A 22,383-nucleotide genomic window follows, 5' to 3' on the forward strand; every position below is an offset into this window, starting at 1 on the left:
CAGGAGCCTGGCCGCACTGTCACTGCCCTGGGTATGCTCAACATTCAGATTCTCCATGATACCTAACACCTCTCCCTCCAAAACTACACTGCGGCATCAGACGGCGTCTCAGAGTAACCCTAGAAGCAGAACATCCCTTTGTGGTAAACCACAGACAGTAATGCAGGGACACAGCAGGGGATCAAGTTGTCCCCAAGTACAGGCACTGCTTGCAGAGCTGTATAATCTGTCATATGAAGACTGAAATGATGTTGGATGCTTGGAATCCCACAGTGCGAGCAACTGCAGAGGCAGGGAAATAACAGTGTGACATGAATCAGAAAAGGAGTCTTAAGCATTTCATCATCCGGAAGCACAAGGTGGACTTGAAGAATGGAGTTTAGGAAAACTTAATGAAAGGTCTAGAAATGAGAAGGCTTTACAAACACAGAGACAGAGACAGAGTCCTACATTAAGGCTGTGCAGGGGGCTGGCCACAACATGGGAGTGGTTAGGGCCTGGGAGGAGACTCAGGCTTTGTTCACATTTTTGCATCCCAGAAATTCAAGGGCTTTGCAAACCCTTCACATAATGAGCCACTCTTCTCAGTGCTTTTCCTGAGGAGACAACATCTCATTACCTACTGGAGGACAATATGCCAAGGGGATGCAGAGCACCAAAACAGCTGGAAGGGCTGAATAATACTAGGCCAAGTCCTGTCCACTTGGAGTACAGCACTTCTGACCCTGCAGCACAGTGAGTCTGAAAAGTCATGGACTAGTGCGGAAATTGGGAGCTTGTGAAATCTGAAGTTCTTAACTGAGAATTCAACTATTGCTTGGCCTCAGAATAGAGCATGTTACGTTGTTTTGTTCAACAGGGAGAGTGAAACTCTGGTAGCACAACGAAGTCTACGTTTGCCTAAAAACACAAATTACAAATTCCCAAATTGAAATGATAAAACTAGAACTGAAAAATGTCCAGATTTCCCAGTCTTCTGTAAAGCCAAGGTAGGCATGGGGAAAAGAGCCAGACTCTTTCCTATTTTATGAAGCAACAAGGGAATTAATAACTAAATTCCAGTGGTGGACTTTCCTGTGTGGACAGCGCCTGAGCTTTCAAGAACCCAGCATACTTGTTAAACTCCAAGTGAAGCTGCTGAGCTGTCAGCTACAATAGCCATTATTTTACTGCTAAGCTAAGCAGATCACACATTCAGTTCATTGGGTCCTCACACTGTTTTGTTTGTACTCATATAAACTTAAGTGTGAACATTCAGTGAGTAGCAGCACATCCACTTATCTGCTTTCTTTGGTGTTGATGATAGATGGGAAACCTAATACTCAAAAGAAGGGGACTAATATAGAATAGAAATTCTGCCCTCAGTATAGTACCTGGAGAAACTTTTTTTTATGTTAACATACCAGAGGCGAGGAGGGCGGGATGGCTTCTGCCCTGTAAGGCAAGTTAACAAAATCGGTATAGTACAACAGTGAAAAATCAATCTTGTGACCAGCAGCACAAAGTCAAAGTGTTTGAGCAGATCCTTGAAAGTAATACGAACACAAAGAATTGATTTAAGTATATTTGCGGAGCAACCCATAAATATAAGACTATCTCTCTGTGGAGACACCAGGCAGGTGGTAGGTGCAGCCGCATTGCTACTCCCTTAAGAAGCAGCATAAATGAGGTTGACCCATGCTCCATGCTGGCACCAAATACAGCTTTGGTAAAGCTAACTGGGTTATTGTAAAATAGCATGGTTATCTGGAGCCTACGTGTATCTATGGGCTGAGGAACTACACCTGTCTCGCTCTGCACCTACAGAAGAGCTAAGCATCCAACTGTACCTCTAGACAGCAGCCCTTCGTAACAGAAGGTGAACATATGCCCCTGAACAAGTGAACACGCACCATCTGTTTGCTATCCTCAGCTCATTTTGCACAGCCAGCCAGCAGCTCCTTTCTTGCTAGGATTGAGTGACAGCCAGCTAGCTCTCATCCAAGGTTCAGAAATAGCCAGGCCAAGTGACCAGACTTTCGAACTCCAGTGGAACAGATGTGGAGATGGATTTTATTAGTGTGCCGGAGTCGCAAACTCTCTCACTATGACAGTGGCATACAGGCCTAGCTGCGATTTGCAAAAGGTATTAGTGTCCCTGCAGCTTTCTTTGTCACTAGGAACGGAAAATTTCAATAGAAGGATTCTAAGAAAGGAAATTGTTAGCTCTCTGGACTGTCCGGAGAATGACTTTCTCACTCTGTATATGTTATACTTATTTTAAGAGGACCAGGTTGAAATGGATCTCCCAATGCAGTACTGTTGCAAAGTGGAGAATCTTTGGACCTATTGTATCTCTTCTCTGACTGCAATGAAAAACCTCTGTGTTTTATCCCAGTGAGACTTTTCTCTTGGTAAAGAATAGCAGCCAATTCAAATTTTGGTTTTGGGTTATTGCACATAGCTCAGGTCCTTCTATCTGTATAGGAGTAATTCTAGGAGAATTTTAGAGGCATGAAGGGGAGCCGAGTGGTTGACTTTCAGTGGCAGGTGAATGCCTAATACCCTGGGTGCTTTGCACCCTTGGAAATCAGTCTTTCATGTAGTGTTTTGCCATCTGCCCCCACACCAAATCCTCTGCAAGTTTAGCGTTAAACCCAACATGAGCAGAAGAAATATCAGTGAACATAATGAAGAAAAACACAATTGGTTCTGAGCAAAGGCACAAAGTGCTTCAGGGGTCTGTTTAATATTCATTGTGCATATTCCTGAGGAAATAATGTCAATTTAAGAGTTTCACTGTTTGTTTGGTTGTTTTTTTTTCAATCAGGACCTACAACAGCTTGTAGGGAAGGCTGATTAAATCAATTTCATCCTTGGTTAGCAACGGTTTCTTTAGGCTTCTGGCAGTAGCAATACATCTCAAATATTGGCTAATGTGTGTTCTTAATTTCTTATAGATGAGCTAAACTACTTTTTCAGCCCTGGAGATCAGAGGTCATAGCTCTGCTTCACCAGCACCAGCTAATGACATCACTGACACCCAAAACAGAGCAAGGAACTGCTGAAAGCATTGACTGCTAATATCGTTAGTGGTGGGAAACCTGTGACTCCTGATGTCTTCACCTCCTGATAAAAGTCCAAAGCCAGTTCAGAAAATAGGTTGTTATGGAGTGCAAACAGGTGAGAGAATAAGCTTTTCAAACAGTTATTTGCTTTATAACAGCAGTAAAAAAAAATCTATTTTCTGCAGGAAAAAAATATTAAAAGAACATTCACATCATTTAAATCAATGGTTAGGATTTTCAACGACATGTAAGGGACTTAGCCACACATCTTGCCCCAAATTATTGTGATTACCTCCTGCGTGCTTGTTAGAAAAATATTCAGTATTTCTAATGCTTTGTCAGATTATTTCTTTAAAGCCTCTCCCATGTGAATAAAGTCCAGAGAATAATAATGCAAGGCTCATCTTGCTTTAAAAAGACACACAGTAACTGTGCTCATCTTACTAGCAATGTTTGTTCTTGCCCATCAATTATTTGAAGAGACTATCTTTTTTTATATGGAACATTCTTGGGAATGTTGTTTGTTAATCCTTGTCTAAAAAGTTAAATGCCTACAAAAGCAGCATTCATTTGTAAAGACAGCTTATCAGTATCACTCTTGACTGCTTCACCTAGGCTAATCTCATTTCTAAGGCTTAAGAACACTCCAAGGAGAAGTTCGTGTTTTTGGCCAGCCCCAGCAGACGGCGGGCAGTTTGGGCAGATCCTGATACCATTCTGGTTCACATCTGTGGGAACTGGCAAATCCAGAGTAATTATCTCACTTCAAGGATTTTGTGAGAGAGCCAATAAACTACTTAGGAAGCTCTGAAAGTCTGTGAAAGCTTGTGTAAACCTTTACCAAGATACAAATTTCAGTTTGTCTACGCAGTTTGTTTAATGCCTCTATTGCCCAGTGTGGAAACAGAAGTACATGAATTACAAGGTGATAGGGGAGCCAGGTGAACAGGTTTGTTAAATCTACTTGACCTTCTGTTCCAATAGAAACCCCTTAAACAAAAAGCTGGCTTCTGCCCAGATTTAAAAGGGAAAAAGATGACTTTTCATTTCACTTGCTTAGTAAGAGTCTGTGACCAGCTGGTGGGAATGATCACGTAGTCTGTGATAGGCTAGAGAAGAATAAGGCTTGCTCTAATGACAGCTGAGGGTTTTTTCTTTTTTTTTTCTCAAATGGACAGTTTTGATTCATAATGGGAGTCATACTAGAATTTGATGGTAGGAAAAAGATCCTTTCTAGCTGGAAAATCAGCTTCTTCTAGAAAGGTAAGATATCATGAATGACATTGCAATCAGAAATATTGGTTGTTTTGTACATGAACTGTAGCTTCCTGTGGTTTACATTTTAAGCAAAGCTATTTACATTTTCTGTGCTACCCTAAACTCACAAAAATCAGGTTTAAAAAAAAAATCAGGTGTCTTAAAGTTTACTTCTTACATCCTAGCATTTAAGACCCTATCTTTAATAAATTACTATCTTATTCATGGTAGCATGTATAAAACCACTAGTAAGTTCTGGAAATACTGTCCTCCAGTTCTGTGGCCCTTGCTATGTATTTATTTATGTGGTGGGATGGCCTTATTAGAGCGCACAGTCTCTGTCTAGTGCTCTGGTGAGCGTTCAGCAGAGCAAGCTTGACCAGATCAGAAAAGAATGAGGCTGATCCTGGCCCTGTATCTAGAAAAGCCACTTAGGTGGCTTTTTATAACTGCAGAGTACTGTATTGCTGAGAGGGTTGTTTTTGTTTACCTTGTAACAGGGGGAAGGGAAACACAGCTCCCTAATGAGGGTTAAGAAACAGGGCATTGCTTTACATGGAAGTATTGAGGTTTGAAAAATATAGACCTTTCAGAAGTACTTCAAGGACCTATTTTGCTTCTGAGGAAACTATCCTGCTCTTTCATTGTGTTTTTCCAGTTACTCTTTTAATGAGAGGTAGTCTGCGAATTACGCAGCCTGAAGTCCTCGCAAAGTTCCAGTTTATGTGCGTGCATGCTTGTTCACACATATGTATTTGTAAGGCCTTTCTAGATTTAAAAAAAAAAAAGTCAGCACTGACTTTGGAGTGAACTGATGACATACTGTTTGATGTAGGAGAAAGCATCAAATGAAGTTAAAATGCAAACTGCGATCCTTATAAGAGGTTTCTGTTTTGGGGTGGGGGGCAGGCACAGGGAAGGGAGGCTAAAATACCTGTTAGGTCAAAATGGCTTTTTCTTCTTCCTCTGAAAATCTTCACGTGGACTGCATAGGAGCCAGAGCACCAAGATGGACTGGCTTTCCACCTTTTTGGTGCTTCCAAAATCGAGAGACCTTTTGAGGCTGAAAGGCTGAAACAAAAGCAGCATGTTATCTTGAAAATGCTTAGGCACAGACTGCAGCAGAGGATACTTCTGTGTTAACGTTTGTGTTTGGAAATGTTAATGCTGCCAACAGTGCTTATTTAAGGGTATTTTTGCATGTGTCTGACTTTCCTAAAATGAACCTAATTACTTATGGAGTAAGAGCTTTGGGGTTTTGTTTTGGTTGGTTGGTTTTGATTTTTTGCTTTATATGTTTTTGTTTCCTATGGTGCTCACATCGTGAATGACAAAAGGGGATATCTGTGGCTTCACAAACTGATGTTGCATCATCCTGGTTTCTTGTTACTTGTGTTTTTTCCACTTTCCTAATTTGCTGAGATGCTACAAGTTCCTGTGGGAAAGAGAACATTTCAGTATTTTTTTTTTTTTTAAAAGAAAGCAACATAACTCACTTCTGAATTAAATGTAACTGAGTGGATTTGCAACAGCTTGACTGAATACAAACATCTATATGCAATGCATTAGCTCCCTTACTTACAACCAGCTTAAATTTAGCTGCTTATTCACTTATTCCCACTGAAACATGCCCGCTCTTAGAGCAAAAGGATATGACCACTGTAATAATGGGGATATAGTCATTTTGTGGATAAAATGTGTTGCTAAACAGCAAAACTAAATTTTCTTAGGTAGTTTAGACAGAAGTTTCTGTGGTTCCTCCTTTTGATTTCCAGTGATAGTACAATAATGTTGCCAACAATTTTTATTTTTAGGATATAGATATCTATCTATCTGTCTATAATTAGTAGTACTCAAAAATGCAAAATGATTTGTAAAAAAAACAAACAAACAAACAAAAAAAAAAACCCATCACCTGAAGAAAAAATAATTGCAGGGAGTGCTATTAATGTCCATAATTTCTGTCACATGGCACTTGTGCCCCAACGTTTCAGGTAATAAGCTATTTAAAATGACAGGGACCAAGCTCAGAATTGCTGCTCCAGATCTATGGTCAGAAAAAGAGATTGGGAGAAAAATAAAGTCTGAATATCACTTTTTCTTTTTTTCTTTTTCAGTGAGAGAGGCCTTATTTTTCCCTTTTGGTACTAACTGTTACAGTTCTCCTTGTATCTAATTTTTTGGGGGTACATGACTGTTCTGCTTGGCAAATGGAAATGCTCCCAAATCAGGGTGGTTATTTTGATATCGCAGGGTTGCTGAAGCAGCAAGATACTAAGCATGTACTTAAAACTAATACCATTGAAGGAACAACATCAGTGCATGGTTCACTGACAAACTGGATTGGAATGACTGGAAAGGACGTTGGCTGCTCTTATTCTTTGAAGATGGTAACTCTAGAGATAATCTGTCAACAGTGAGGGTGTCCACACCCAACCTAGCTCAGTTTTTCCATGTGTGTTTCTAAGCCAAGCTAAATTTCTTCAGGCAATATTAAACAATTAGTAAGTTAAGACATTTATCTAGAGAATAGGGATTTCTATTTGGACAGCATATTAATCTGTTGTAATTTTTTTCATTGATGCTGAAGACTATTACTGTCTCTTAAGTAAGCCATTTGACCATTACAATGAGTCTTGCACAGTGAAAATGAACAAAGATATGCAAATACAACTTGAAATAAGAAACTTGCAAATACTGCTTTTATTTAATTCTTACGATAACGAGGCACATTTACATTCAAAAACCCAGTGCAGAGTTTTCATTACAACTACAATATCCTAAAATATTTTTACATGAAAACAAAAACAAATGGTGTCCCAGCAGGAAACTAGGGTAATTCATTTTCCTCTTTATACCATTACACTTGAGCAAAAAAAAAAAAAAAAAAAAAAAAAAAGAACCCTAAGAAGTCCAACACTCTTTTTTCTGTTGTTCACACAGCCTGATATGCACATTTACAGTATTGCTGACATTTTACTGGGTGCTCCCCATCTCATTATTTCTGTTCGTTGTACAAAGCAAAGGAGCTGACCAGGAGCTTTCCAGAATTAGGTGTCTGCTGCCGAGATACTTTAAATGCACTAATCAAAAATGTATTTGATGTCAAAAGTCCCACTACAGCTCAGCCTCGCACCTGCTTATTTTGGTAGGATGGTTGTTTGACCTAGGCCCAAATGAAGTATGTGTTCCAAGGATGGGCAGAAGAAAGCAGGAAGGGATGCTTTCCTGCAGATTTTTCCCCTCCCCAGTCTTGAAAGAGCAAAGCTTTTGCATGCCACTTTAGAGAAGTGAACCAGTAGTTCTCTGGCAGTTAGCCACCGGGCACTGGCTTTGTGCAATTCTTGCCAAAGAAAAGCTATATATGAACAGCACTAGACGAATTTGGAGCACTGAGGCTGGCTGGCATGAAAGTCACAGCAAATACTGTGATATTAAAGGGCAAAAATGGGAAGCAAAGTTAACAAAAGTCTCAGACAAAGTAATAACACTGAAAGATGGGCTCAGGTTCTGCAGTACTGATTTACTGATGTTAGTACGCAACAATGAGAGGAAACCCCACTATTGTAGGGAGAATATCCCTGGGGAAAAGTAATCCTCAACATGAATCAACCATCCTTCTGTACATACATTTCCACTTCAATGTCTCAAGCATAGAAAGCAAACCTCAGGTCAAGAGTTCTGGCAGATAAATGTCTATGTGACTGATGGGAGCATATACTCCTTGCTTACAGCCGTTCTCTTGCTATTTATTTGTTTTGGGGTTTACCAAACCACTAGGTGAGCTCCAAAGGGAGGCTACTGGTTGTGTGGAAATGAGGCTGGAAGTAGAAAGATCGCTCAAAAGATGCTAAAGAAATATTAGAAAAGCTTGAAATGAATACACCTGAGGAAAAGAATATTTTTCTAATTACCTGTTCCCTTAAATTTGGCTGAGCAGGAACATGCTTTACATTCTGCAAAATTTGGGCTTTCCTGTACATGAGAAACACAACTGTAACAGGGCTGGCAAATTAATTTTCTCCTCTGGAGGCTTTGTGGATGCAAAGCTGACCTAAATAAGGGGAGCATGAGTGACCGTTTGAGGGTGCTCATCTTGGGGAGTGCTAGATCTGTTCAGAATGGAGGAAATGTTTGCCACAAGCATCTTCGGCTTTACTTAGCAAATTCCAGTTTGATGTCCTGTAATTTCCTGTTTTCTAAAACTGTCTGGCTGTATTTTAATCCACTTTGAAAGTGAACTACCTGACCTGATCCAGAATGTTGTTAAAAGTCTAAAGCTTGGTTCATAAGATAGAAATAATGAATGCTGGTATAGTATAACAAGAGCTATTCTCAAAACTTGAGCTATTTACAAAAATACTTGTTGTTCAAGTCACTTCCACAATACTGCTACAATTTGCAAATGTATCTACAGAAAGGTTTAGCTCAAAATTCGAGGGTGTTTCTTTCCTTCACTGAAAGCACATATTATTAAACCTGTAGAGATTTTTCTTTGTATGTTTTGTTCGGAAAAGTTTAATGGGAACGGTTTTGCTTAGATCGAAATACACTGCCAAAACTTGCAACGTGTAGCTTTGTGCTAATATATAAAAAATAAGATGTGAAGTTGGTTCCAACCAGAACTTCCTGAACTTGCTCTCCAAACTAAATATATCAAATCTGAAACCTAGATTTATTTTTTTCCACGTTCATACTATGTCTCATCACTGACATGAATATAAGAACATTTTACAGAATTTTGATCTTGATTATATCTCTCTACTGCTGAAAAGAGAGGGGATTTCTTTTCCCTGTGCTACATGAAAGGGAGGAAAAATATGCTGTTGATTATTTTCCTGGCACATCCTGAATTAAAATAATACAGGCTTCATTATGGCATGAGACTAATTACACAAATTATATCTGAAAGGAAAAAGTTAAATTAAGAATTGAATGGTTCTTCCATAATCAGTGGACACGAGTGAGATCTAATGTCATTGTGTTTAAAAATGGCTTCATCCAGATCCAGCTCTCTGTTGTTGACCTTCACCTCCATGCAGCCATTATAAAAAGCAGTTACTAACGTAGCACCGAGAGGAACATCTGCACAAAAACACATTCAATTTATTAGGCCAAGGCATGCAACATCCTATGTATTTTTCAGATCAGCAAAAAAACAGGGAACACTCCATTCCCTATCCATCAGTAATCCATGGGAAAAAAACAGTAATTTGGCAGGAAACGTTGAACGTTGTAAGTTCTTCTCCCTTTTGTTTAAGAGTGTTTGAGATGAAGTCAGCAAAGTTGAGAAAGGTCGGTAAAATTTGAAATACGCATTAGAAGGAACTAAATAAGTGTTTGTGTGGGTTTTTTTGGCTTTTTTTTTTTTTTAAGCAATATTTCCTGTATTAACAACAGTGAAGTAATACTGTGTTTCCTGGAGTCCACTGTTCTTGTCCTGACCTCCAAACAGATGTTTATGGGTTTAGAGGTCATTGGAAGAACCACTTAGTTTTTGCCAGAAAGCTACTCTGGATTCAAATCTGCACGTTCTCAGATAGGGGACCCCTGGGAACTGTATGCTTTATTGCTTCCTTACCGCTTCTTCCATGCGACTTCTCTGCAGAAGACCCACTTTATCTGTTGCTCATTTAGTTATTGTTTAGATTACGGCAACACCAGATCACTGATGCACTTTTAGCAAACTACATTAAGCACAGAATCAAGCAGGCATTGCTGTGAGGGTACAGCCAGATTCTTGCAAGGTAAACAGAAGGTAATCCAAGTACCTTCAGTAACAGAATGAGGATGTCTAGAAGTTGACCTCAAGAGCATTGTGTATTTTTCAGATTTAATCATCCTCTCTCTCCTAGAAGATATCCATGATAGTCTTGGGAGTATGACGTGTTGCTTCTTTCTGATTTTATTTTGCTGTAAGCTGAGGTACTGCAGAAACATGCTCTTTTGCCCTTGTTGCCCCAGTGTTAACACGCTGATGCCCTAGAACTGTGTAAATCTCATTTAGCTGGCACTGACTGTATTGAATTAACAAAAATAAATACTCTAATACTGTTACTAGTTTAAAGAGCCATGCCCCAAAAAGGGGAATTCTCGTCTTCATGAAATACATATTTTTGTTATGTGTATTTTGAACCATCAAGTTCTGTGTGCTACAGCTCAGTGTGGGGATCGTTACCTACCCTTTTATGCTGTTCAGTAACCCAAAGGTTTTTCAGAGGTGAGTCAGAATGAATAAATGGATGAATGTGCCATACACTGGCTATAAACTGGGATTTAAAGTAGCTTTCCTATATTGCTTTTCCTGCCTTTGGTAACAGAGGCTGTTGGGGAAGAGGTTATTTTGTATAATATTGTATTTTTGAGACCTCTGTGTAGAGACTGTTGACAGATACAGAATTTTTTCTTAATTTACAAGTCAAAAATAGCTTGCAAAAACTGCAAAGTTAAACTTAGTTGTATGGTGCAGCGAGGACTAATACTTGCTTCTTATTTAGTCGGAATGCATGACTTAAGCCAAGGTCTAAGCTCTTAAGGCTCAAATTACTCTACAGCTGGCAGTGTGCTAGGAAGAATCGCTTAAATATCACAGAGGTGAGGAGGGCTACGAAATGACCAATATCACAGTTAAGTTCCTGTGGTTCAATTAACTTACTGACTCACCTCTACCAAGCAAATACTGATTTCATCTTTCTTTTCTACTGAACTAAATTAAAATTTATTTGAATTTAGTTCAGTAGGTATTACAAAAACATGGATGCTTTTGCTGTCACATTATCTGATGGTACTTCACCATTAGTGCTCTCCTCGCTTTCAACATTGAATTTGAATTCAACTTACCCGATTAGCTGGTTTCCAAGATGTTGCATATCCGTTCAAAAACTAAAATAGGGGAGAGATTATCTTCCTTTGTGTCTAAACTATGCTATGCTTGATTACCACTGTATCAAGACTTGTAGAGAACAAGTCAATTCCTACATACATAGCTGGGTGCAGAGGCAGCTAACACTTAAGACAGAGGCTGTGGTACGTGCAGTGCTGCCCAAAAATACCTTGCTTCTGCTCTGACAGGGAAGTCCAGAGAATGGAACCACAGTTCCAGCTTCCCCTGTGTGTGTTACCTTGGAAGAAATGCCTAAAGAGAGCAATTCCAAGGGATACAGTTCCTCCCCTCTTTCTATGCCGGTGTACCCTTGTCTCCTGCAGAACAATTACGCTGCAGATAAGGAGTAAAGATTGGATATATCTGGGGCAGTGCTATGGCATTACAGCCTATATGTAAAACAGATGTCAATTCAAAACTGTTGGTCAAATTTCTAAGATTCCTTCAGGAACTATGTTGTACTCTTCCTAAAATCCCTTTAATGGAGGATGCAGAAAAGTTCCACCAGTAGTTACTTAACCTTGCACCCACGGTGTCTTTCCCTCAAGAATGTTCCATTTTGAGGATATTAGGCTTTGAAAAATCCTCACCTGTGGCAGTGCAGTTTTTTCTGCATGATTGCCCCTGAAGACAAACTGTTGTACAGATAAGCATGCTTATCGCTTCCTGCACAAAACAATGCTTGTATGCATGTAAAGGGGGATTCACTTGCAGCTTGTTTTAAACAAAATGTTACTTTTTGTTTCAACATGTGTTCTGACTCAAAGTCATCTATTATCTATTGCCAAGACTGTGATTGTTACAACCATGTTATCCCTGACTCCTCCTGCTGCGTTTCTGCCCCTTCATTTACTTATAAATGCCTGGTTTTGACTCTTACAGAGCTGATGCAGTTCCTAAAATGTGCCAGCTGGTGACATGTCAGAAATGCACAATGCTCATTCCTCCTCAGCTCTTCCCAGACTATGTTCAAATTCAAACCCCTGGAGAGAAGCTCATGCCTTTAAAGGGGCCTAATAATGCTGCTATTGAAAAACAGCCTCCATCAAAAGCTGAACAGACTGCATGAAAACTAGATACATTTAAAAAAAGATGTTTCCTTTAGTACAGTTTTGGGGTCTTTCTGACTTGGGTAAGGCTGAGTAAAATCAAGCTTGTGCAAATGAATGAATTAATGAAAAGAAAAGCAGATCACCTGGCAGGCCGCCCAAGTAGGTAACAACATTTGCCATCATTGCTTCATGCAGGACAGACAGTTGCTCTGAGTTGCTTCTGTCCGTGTGTGAATCAACTGACAGTTCAAGTTGCTGTTTGGTTACTAGAAGTCCTACCAGCACTTTTCTAGGTGTGCACAGCTTCTTTGATTCCAGCTGTGCAACAGTGATGTTTCCAATGGTCGCAATGATTTCCTAAATAGAAGAACGGGAGATAGGGGGAGGAACACATCACATATAACTTTAACATACATTTAATTTAGTTCTGATGTATTTTAGTTCTGATGCGTTTTAATTTGGTTCAGATGCATTTTGTATTTGGAAGCAGAAAGAAAAGGAAATGTTAGAGCCACGTTTAAAAAACTGGTACCTTAAATAGGAAAAGTTACAGAGGTTGATAGTTGCTGTATATCCATCACCTTTTGAAAACAAAGCTATTCATTTACACTCTTAAATTTATAACTGAGAACTTCCTACAGTAACAATTTTTGGGCTATGGTTCTGAGGTGGAATCCTGTGTCTCTTAAAGTCAAAAGGTACAGCTTCAAAGGTAACCACGTTTTCGCTGCAGGTTCTTATTTCAGGCAAATGCATGGTTTAGCCATGGTGCACAATCATTTTCTATCTACTTATCTTAAGGTAAACAGATTTAAATGGAAACTTAAGGACTACTTATGAATCAAAACTAACATGTTGCCATTGCTAAATTATTACTCTAGTTCTGTTATGTTCACGTTCCTGCTTTGTGTATTTGGGTTGAAAAGTTAAAAAAAGACATGACTTAATGGATAGTACCTAATACAAGAGTATTTAGTTTGGTCACTGCTGTAGCAATCATTAATAGTAATAACTTTTTTGCACATCACCATATGATCTAAGTGCTTTGCAAAATACTAATTCAGCCTTCTAGCTCCACTGCAATTAAGAGTAAGTAACTTATTTTAGTTTGTTTTTAACAAATGGAATAAGTAAGTTTAGTGAGGCAAATAGACAGAAGAGGTGTGTTGATTTATATGGGTTGGTGCTCTGGCCCAGAGCGGCTATGATAATCGTTAAGATCACCTGTGAGTCAGAAGAGTTAGAGTCCACTATGGACAAAGCAAGAGGCACTGTTTCATTAGAAACCAAGGCAAACATAACACCAGTGTCTGTGGATGGGCGAATAGTCATAGTCACATTTATTAGCCAATCTTCAGCAATGTCAAGATTATCTGTTTTAAAAGAAAAAATTGAAATTAATAAATCCATGTGCCAATGAAAAATTAAGGTGTTAAAAAATTAGTATTTAATCTGTTCGCATTGTGGAAAAATTAGTTCTAATCTCCAGAAAAACAGTGAACTTTAGACTTCTAGTTCTTCCTAAAAGACCTAGCCTTAAATATGAAAAGAGAAACACGTTAATTCTGCACTTTCCTTAATCTTTTGTGCTTGTTGGGTTTTTTCTACCTTTTCCATTCTAATGTGGAACAGGTGCCACATTGATTAGAGGCAAGTTTAAATCTGACACTCTTTAATTTACTCATAAATTATTGTCACTGAGCAGCAGATTGGCAGTTCTCATACATCTGACACCATAACAGTTCCACTGTTAAAATGAGAATACACAGGTGAGTAAAACATGAAGGTGGCACAAATAAAACTTTGTGATGCTGTCTTGTGAGGCGCTTAAAGTGAAGCCAATATAAAAGTTACTATTTAAAAGGCTATTTGTTGTCTCTTGTTTCTCTCCTGCCACTGTCTTCCCCACCCTCCCCCCACCCCCAAATCACATCCAAGTTGATTTCTGGTAGGTTCTTCAGGAAATAGAAATTCTAAAATGCGAGTTGAAGTCATAGTCCTATAAAAAGCCAGATGGGAGGGGAGCCAGACAGCTGTAACAGCTCATTGGAGGGGCAGCAGTAGGTGTAGGCAGCCACTGAGATTTGCTGCGGGGGCGGGAGGGAAGGTAGAGGAACACAAAGGAGAGCTGTGAAGGCACAGCAGCAGCCCCTAAAAGGTCTGGAGGAGACATGGAGGTTTGGTATTGGTGCATGAATAGGAGGAAAGTTGAGGAAACTTGAGTGGCATAAGAACCTCTAAGATGAGATGGTTGGAAATGCGGAAGGAATGGGAAAAGCTGGAGAAAACTCTGAAGTGGGCTAGGGAATTTAAAGAAAAGGTCTGGGAAAGAATAGCAAGTTTAGAGACAAATCAGTTTGGGGATCAGACAGGGCCTGAAGGGTAGGATAGGAGTTGGGATGGGGGAAGAGTATAAGATTCAGGATGATGCTCAAGACATGTCATATTTTGGGCTTTCACCTGTACAGAAGTGGATTCTGGATTACAGAATTAGAGTTTAGGGCAGGAGGTCAGGTAAGAAAGTTTTTGGTTCAGGAAGAACGGACATGTGCACCCAAAACCTCTAGATAGGATGCTCATTTAGAAAAAGAATTGCATACACAAATGTATCGGTGATTCTTTTCTCCATCGCTAGTCATCTTTTTCTGTCAGTAATATGATAGCCGTTCTAACAACAAACATGGGGCAGAATTAGATCTTTGGAAAATGGATGTTCAACTGTGTCCATCCGTTGCGAGTTAAGAATATGCTTCCTAACCTAGAGGACTTTAGGAATTAAATGGATAGCACAATCAGGACCAGAATCTTTGCTCAAGTAAATTTCTCACAGAAGTTGCTGAAATCACTGCTGCAGGCAGTGGGACGTAAGCTTAGTCTGTTGATTCTTTACAAGTCAACAGTTCCATTACCAGTCCAGCATAAAATACAGAAGAATATAGAAAAATACTTACTATAGTTTATATGAAATTTTGCCATGCCAGTGCCAGGGTAGAAGGATCCTCTCTCCACAGTGACTAAACAGTGTTTGCTTTGTTTTTCTTGAATGACTTCTTTTACACCGGAATGTCCCTGATTCATCAGATTCCAAGCACGAATGCACCCATCTAACCGAGGGTTAATCTGCAGAAGAGTTACAGCCCTGGGTATTTACATTCAAACTTGTTCTAAAAATATTGTTAATAACTTTACGTATCAGCTTATTACTGGGCAGCCAATGGTAATGATATCAATGCTATAGGTTACAGAACTGATGCTGAGAGAAAAGAAATACCATGCATGCAGTAGCTCAGCCTTCAAAAGGTACTCCTGATTTAATAAACATTTCCCATTTTGATGTTACTAGTCTGTACAAAATAGATTGCTTCAAATCTAAAACTCAAGCTCTCCTGTGTCGATCAGAACAGCTTTTCTGTAGCTAAAAGGCAGTGATCACTAGCACTGTTCCTTGTTCAGTATTTCATCTTTTCTTTGTATGAAAGTACAAAGAAATTTCTGGAATGACCTTCTGATAGGTAAAGGGATGTTGTATGGCTTCATATTTTTCCTCTCTGCTTCACTTTGACCAAAAAGGATTTTTAAAACAGGAAGTATAGTCTCTAATGTTCAGTTATTTTTTTTCCCCTCTGTTGAGACTGCCACTAGGTTTGAGGACACCTGGCCTGAGAAGTAGATGGCTGCAACAACCTGATTGTACCAATCCCCAGTGTAAGACAGAGCTGCTGAGAATGGAGGACTGAGTGAATCATGAGCCTTGTCTAGCCTGGGCTATTAAAGAACCTGGTAAAAATGAAATCCACCTGCACAGTGATTTCCATACTTATTCAGGGCCAAGCAAAAGCCAGCACCAAAAACATGAATCACTGTGAAATGCTCTCCTCAGCAGAAATGGTGGTGATCTAGGGGATCTTACAGCTATATTAGGAAATGGGCTACAGTATCCTGAAGGACAGATTACCCCCACGCACTGTGTGTCTATAACTGAAACCTAACCAAGGACAGACTACATATTTATTTTCAAAATGGAAGTTAATAAGCCTATTTTCTGTTTTCATTTTCTAAATAGGTTTTATGCCATTCTTTTCTTCTGTGACTACTAAGCAAACAACACATAAAAACAGAAGTAGCAGAAGAGCCTTAATCAGCATTACTTTTATTTTTTTGTGTTACCTGTTTAATGAGAGTGTTGCCCACTTTGCGAGGCAATCCTGCAATGTACACCTTAGTTTCCAAGAAACCATGTGACTGTTTAAAAAGAGTTCCTGGGCTGTTAATATTCATCACTGCTTCTTTAGCTATTTTTACACTGATGCTGTGTTCTACTTCTTCTACTGATATCTAGAATTAAATAGAAATAATTATATATATACACACACAATATGTGCACATAAGAGAATATTTTAAAATACCAATTATTTTATGAAGCCCACACAATATATGTCTAAATATAGACATATACTGGAGCACATCCAGCAAAGGGCTACTAAAACGATTAAGGGACTGGAGCATCTCTCATATGAAGAAAGGCTGAGAGAGCTGGGACTGTTCAGCCTGGAGAAGAAAAGACCAAGGTCTATCTTATCAATGTGTGTAAATATCTGAAGGGAGGGTGTCAAGAGGATGGGGCCAGACTCTTCTCAGTGGTGCCCAGTGATAGGACGAGAGGCAATGGGCACAAACCGGAAACACAGGAAGCTCCACCAGAACATGAGGAAAAGCTGCTTTCCTGTGAAGGTGACAGAGCACTGGAACAGGTTGCCCAGAGAGGTGATGGAGTCTCCTTCTCTGGAGATATTCAAAACCCGTCTGGACGTGATTCTGGGAAATATGCTCTAGGTGACCCTGCTTGAGCAGGGGGGTTGGACTAGATGATCTCCAGAGGTCCCTTCCAACCTCAACCATTCTGTGATTCTGTAAATATCTCATTTTTAAAATGGTTTTAATGCACTCACTATTTCGAGATTTTTAAGCCTGACTCAAGGTAACTGCCCATACCCAAGGTCATTCATGGGATAAGGATCGCCTAGTCCAACCTACTTTTTTCCTCTGGGAAAACCCATAGAGCTGATAAGTTTGCTTTATGCTCAATGCTCTAAAGAGTTTGCTGGAAGCTGGTTTCTACAATTGCTCTATGTTCCATCTACATTTGGCATACAGTTCTCTGGCACTGCAACCTGCTACAGAGGATTGAATCTCCAAGTGGGATGTGGACAAAATGGGTTCATCAACAAAGCAGGCTTTTAATCTAAAGGAAGTTGTACTGAAATGGAACAGGAGGTCTATGTAATATTCAAGCTTCTCCTTTTTTTTTTTTTTTTTTTTTAAAATAACTGCTGTTAATAACTTGGTGTCATTCATAGACCTTATAACTGAACAAGGCCTTCCATTTTAGTGAAAGATAAGGTGTGCATGCTTGAAGAATAAGCTGGATTTCTGGTCTAGCAAAACTTAATCTTGCCCTGTAGATATAGTATCTCATGATTATGCACCTACTCATGCAATTACACTTTTTAATATTCTGCTGCTGCTTTTTTTTAATGATTACAAAGAATAATTCCTTTGTTGCCAGCTGGTGGTAATTATCTCTCCAGCAATGATAAACAGGTGCTGTAATTTCCAAGATGTAAGGCATCTTTGCATGTTTTTTGGGTGGTTTTTACATCTGGGATTGAGGGGCATCATCTTAAACCTATTGAAGTTGTTCAGTTTCTCCCAACTTTTTATATAAAAACAGATCTTTCCCATAGGAATTAAATGAAGGGGAGGAGAGGGGAAAACCATGCTTACTATATGCCACAGTCCATCATTTATGGCTTTGCCTCCACTGGTGACTTTTGTTCCAAATTCATTCTTGAATTGAATTTCAATCTTCCCATCACGAAGAGCAAGTAAGATCCATGCCGTGTTGTCAAGGGATTCTGCATATAGTATAACTCCCTCTGCATCGTATGTCCGGAAATCAAATTCTGCTGAAAATCTGAATTGTGAAGGAAGAATTTTAATAATAAGGAAGGATACATGAGGTATTGAGGAGCCTGGTATAACCAGGCAAATAGGGTTATAGGGTAATATAGGTAATAAAGGTATACCCCTTTGCTAATAGGGTAGCAAAGTTCACAGATGTAAAACTTTTGGTAACTCTGTATCTGTGCAGTTGTGGTATTTGCATAATACCAGTCAAAAGCAGAATCCAATGCAAGCCCTGTTTATCTGAATCCAGGGAAAAGTCTTGTGATTCAAGCCCTGGGTTGGGAGTTAAAAAGCTCATAGCAGGGTTGGGAACTGAACCAGAGCTCTTTCATGTGATGGATATCACTTGCCACTGGAGTAAGAAGATACAGGTAACATTTCTGTTGCATGCTATGGAGATGCAATGTGGAAGAAAAAAAATTCATGATCTCGTATATGTTCTAGTACAATGGGGAGGAGTTGTCACATGCAGTCCTGGAACAAGGACTACATAGGTCCTATAACTGAGCAAGTCACTTTGGTTACTGTTGTCTTGTCTTTATAGGCTTAATTCTCTAATTGGAGGATTTGCTGCCTGGATCTTGGGAACTGGATGAACATATATTTTTATATATATTGTATATATAAATCTATTTATATACCAAAATTGTTATTTATATTACAGTACTGGCTACAGTGGTAGAGAGGCTATGAGTATAGTAGGAAACAGTCTTTGTCTCCTAGAACTTTTGGGCTAGGTACAATAGATTAAGGAGGCAAGGATACAAAAAGCATACAGAAATAAGGACTTGCTGAGGACGATAAAGCAGATCTGTAATTGAGACCCTGGGTCACTTTCACTCCCAGTCTTGTTCTTTGTCCACTAGATGTCATCGTCTTTCACATGAACACACAGAAAAGCATTCTCTATTTACACAGAGACAGAGACTATTAAGATAGTTTCAAACATTTATCATCTTTGAAAGGTCCTCCAGGAGAGCATTAATGCCAGGTCAACTTGGTTCATAGCAGAGGAAAAAGTTATCAATATTTATGCCTTTCGGGAAGGTTCTGAGGCTCTGGGGATCACCAGCTCAACTGTTCCTGTTGTTACCCTGGAATTATTTGGTCAGTAAGTCAAAGAACACTGCCATTTCAGCTGCTGCTGTGAGGAAGTTCAAGAGCAATAAAGAGGTTGCTACCATCGGCAATTTGTTCTGACAGCTGTAAAGGAAATCCTGCAGACAGCACTGCAGACACAGTACTGTGCTTTATCAGCGTCCTTGGAAAGCTGCTTGAAGGAAAGCACAGAGAGGGATTTGCACCTGGTTTTGTTTCTCAGCAGTATGTGTATAGCATGTTACGCCTTCTACCCAAAACAGAAGTAGCATCAACGTCCAAACTTAAGCCATTCCCATATATAACAGCAAGCTATACAGTCATTATTTTTCCTGTAACATCTGAATCTTATGATGAAAATTCTAAATGTCTTCCTGTGCCTGTATCACTGTCTCCCATCTTCCCCAACACCAGCTCTTTTCTTCAAAGGAAGAATAGCACAAAGTACATGAAGAAGCACCAATCTTTTGCTCTCTTCTCCATCCATCCATGGGACCTTTATATAATCTGTATTATACCTGCTGCAATCAACCCTCTCCCTTTTTTTTTTTTTTTGCCCATTCAAGCCTGGATCACTTTGAATTCTCTCTTCTCCCAGTCCACACGCTTCTTACTACAACAGCATCAGTAACTTGGACTGTAATGGTTGGATGATTTCAACTTTTTTTTATTCATCGATGTGATCATGTTCAAATGCCAACGGAGCATGTCTGCTCTAGCTGAGTGCTGTTGCCTGTCTGGGATACATCTGCTACTGCCTCCTACCTGCTTCTGAGGTATCTGGAAGAAACCCTTCAGTTTTACCATGCAAGAAAGCTGCTGTCTGTTTATGCTGGTGGCTCAAGGATAGAGTATTATCAATAAGAGATGCTATACACTGACTCCAGACTCATTACTCTTGTCTGCCCTCTTTCAAATGATGCCAGCTTCCTCTAAGTGCTAGTATATGCAAGAAATTCACTTAATGCATTCTCCATACACAGATATTTTAACCACTGGAGAGATGGTGATATGATTCATGCATGCAGTGCACTCTTTCTGCACCTTGAAAAAATTAATGGGAACAAGTGCTCGTAACTTCCATCCCATACGTCTATCAATAGCAAATGCTTACCTGGTGACGTTTGGCAATTTAAACTTTAAGTACAGAACAGGAATCCCTATAAATTGTTCTGCCAGGTAAAGCAGTTCATAATTCTTTTCAAGGTTCAGTGGGATACACACAGGAACAGGCTGGAAATAACGGAGAAGAAAAAAGCAGTCAACTCTGCACTGCAGAATTTCATGAAGCACCTTCTGTTCTTTGCTATTAGCCTGTCCTATTCTTCTAAAGCAATGGCTTACTATTTTTTTTTTTATCTGAATACTTAAGTACAAAGAGTGGTGTGATTTGCGGAGTTCTGGGTGGCAAGGGTTGGTGTGTCCATGTATTGAAGTTGTCTGAGGATAATTCAGGTTGAAAAACAGTTCTGACAGACTTCAGCTAGTATTTAAATATTTAATACTTGAATCAAGACGTTAGGGCCTCCAGTCTTTCCTGAGGCCATTTCCTCTCACTAAGGTCCTATGACACCTCCTGTTTGGATTCTGCTGGGTTCCATTATTCCCCAAGAAATGGGCCCAAAGCAGATTTAAATAAAATAAGAAATAAAAGAAATAAGACATTCTTTCATTTATTAATACTGTATTCCAAGTAAACAATTCTAATAGTACTACAGATTGTTCAACTATGAATAACTCATATCAAAGTAACAATTACAAGTGGATTTAGTACTACATTAATAGAAAATCTTTCAGTTTGGCTGCTCCTTTTATGCACTTCTTATGTGAGCTGTGGAAAGGGATGTTGATGCAATCAGCAGCACACTTCCTGCTGGAGTAACACTGAACTAGTATTTCTGCAAACTGTTAGTGGGGATATGAAGCTCTTAATTTATATTCTCAGGAAAATTGTTAAAGGAGAGGTGCTAAGTATTTGTGGCAACTAAAGGTCCCCCAGCAGTACGTGAAAGTGGAATTAATCCTAATGCTCTAGCCACAGTCCAATGTGAATATTAACAGTCAGCTAGCTGCCGCCCCAATCAGAAGAAAATTTTAGCGCTTATATTGTTTCAGGCATTAAGGTACCTGAAGCTTTACACAGCTTCTGTATTTCAGCAGTGAACAAAGAGATCCTTATATCCAGGGATAATGTATGTTTTACATGTTATGTAAGTTTAAGCTGGTAAAACATTCAGTAAATTGAATTCGGTCAGCTATCCACTCTAAAGCGCTACAGCCTTTTTTTTTTTTTTTGATTTTTTTTTTTTTTGTGAAACAGTTGCCAAAATTCAAGTATATATACTTTTGATATGACACTATACTTTTACTCTGACACTAAAGGAAGTACTTGGACTTCCTTTATGTACAGGGAACTAGCCTCTGCATTTGGAGAGGTGGAAAGGCTCTTGCAGAATGTGGTTCAGAGTACCTGTCTCACCAACTACTAGTAGGAGCCTGAGAGCCTTTCTAACCTAAAGTTATCCCTCAAGACACCTCTTGTATATCTTTTGTATCATGGCAGTGTACCCATTCTACAGAAAAGAATCAACAAGAATAGGTGTGAAAGGCTCTTCTATTTTCAAAACATGCTGGATTGGTAGTCTGGTAAACTGTTAATGATTAACATTCCCAAACTCTGACTTGTATACTCATGATGCAGCAATCTCTTTAGAAGTACAAGCATTCCTCCTGAATGCTGTCCACTGCATTTTTATGTCCGCCAGTATGACCAGTCTCTGAAACTAACTTCCAGATACATGCTTAATCACTTTTGAAACAGCAGTATTGAAAGATAATATGTGACGAGGCTAGAAGATGCTCTTCCTACTCCACAAATAAGCAACAGGAAATGCAATGACTCCCAGTGTTGTTCAGATATTAAATTTTAGAGAGTAGAAAAATTTTAATAAATACATAATAGTGCAGTGCCAGACCTTGTTTCTACAGTTCAAGCCCAATTTTATTATACTGTGTTAGAGTTGTGGGTTTTTTTGCTGGAAGTTATCTGTGCTTATCTCAAATAACAAGTCTCAGCCTG

The 22,383-nt window shown here is 39.3% G+C and overlaps 1 protein-coding gene across 2 annotated transcripts in view; it reads right to left on the reverse strand.

Annotated features, from left to right (window-relative positions):
* Window positions 1-6,978: 6,978 nt before the first annotated feature.
* Window positions 6,979-22,383, reverse strand: part of PROS1 (protein S) — a 35,911-nt gene continuing 20,506 nt past the window's right edge. For both annotated transcript variants that reach the window (XM_068909051.1, XM_009675033.2), the window contains exons 9-15: window positions 20,419-20,537; window positions 18,024-18,213; window positions 16,407-16,574; window positions 15,191-15,359; window positions 13,464-13,612; window positions 12,383-12,596; window positions 6,979-9,389 (exon numbers count right to left, since the gene is read on the reverse strand). In XM_068909051.1, the coding sequence (XP_068765152.1) occupies window positions 9,229-9,389; window positions 12,383-12,596; window positions 13,464-13,612; window positions 15,191-15,359; window positions 16,407-16,574; window positions 18,024-18,213; window positions 20,419-20,537 (1,170 nt within the window). In that variant the 3' untranslated portion in view covers window positions 6,979-9,228. The remainder of the gene's footprint in view (window positions 9,390-12,382; window positions 12,597-13,463; window positions 13,613-15,190; window positions 15,360-16,406; window positions 16,575-18,023; window positions 18,214-20,418; window positions 20,538-22,383) is intronic.

Source organism: Struthio camelus, chromosome 1 (genome assembly GCF_040807025.1).
Source record: "Struthio camelus isolate bStrCam1 chromosome 1, bStrCam1.hap1, whole genome shotgun sequence".
NCBI classification, from domain to species: Eukaryota; Metazoa; Chordata; class Aves; order Struthioniformes; family Struthionidae; genus Struthio; species Struthio camelus.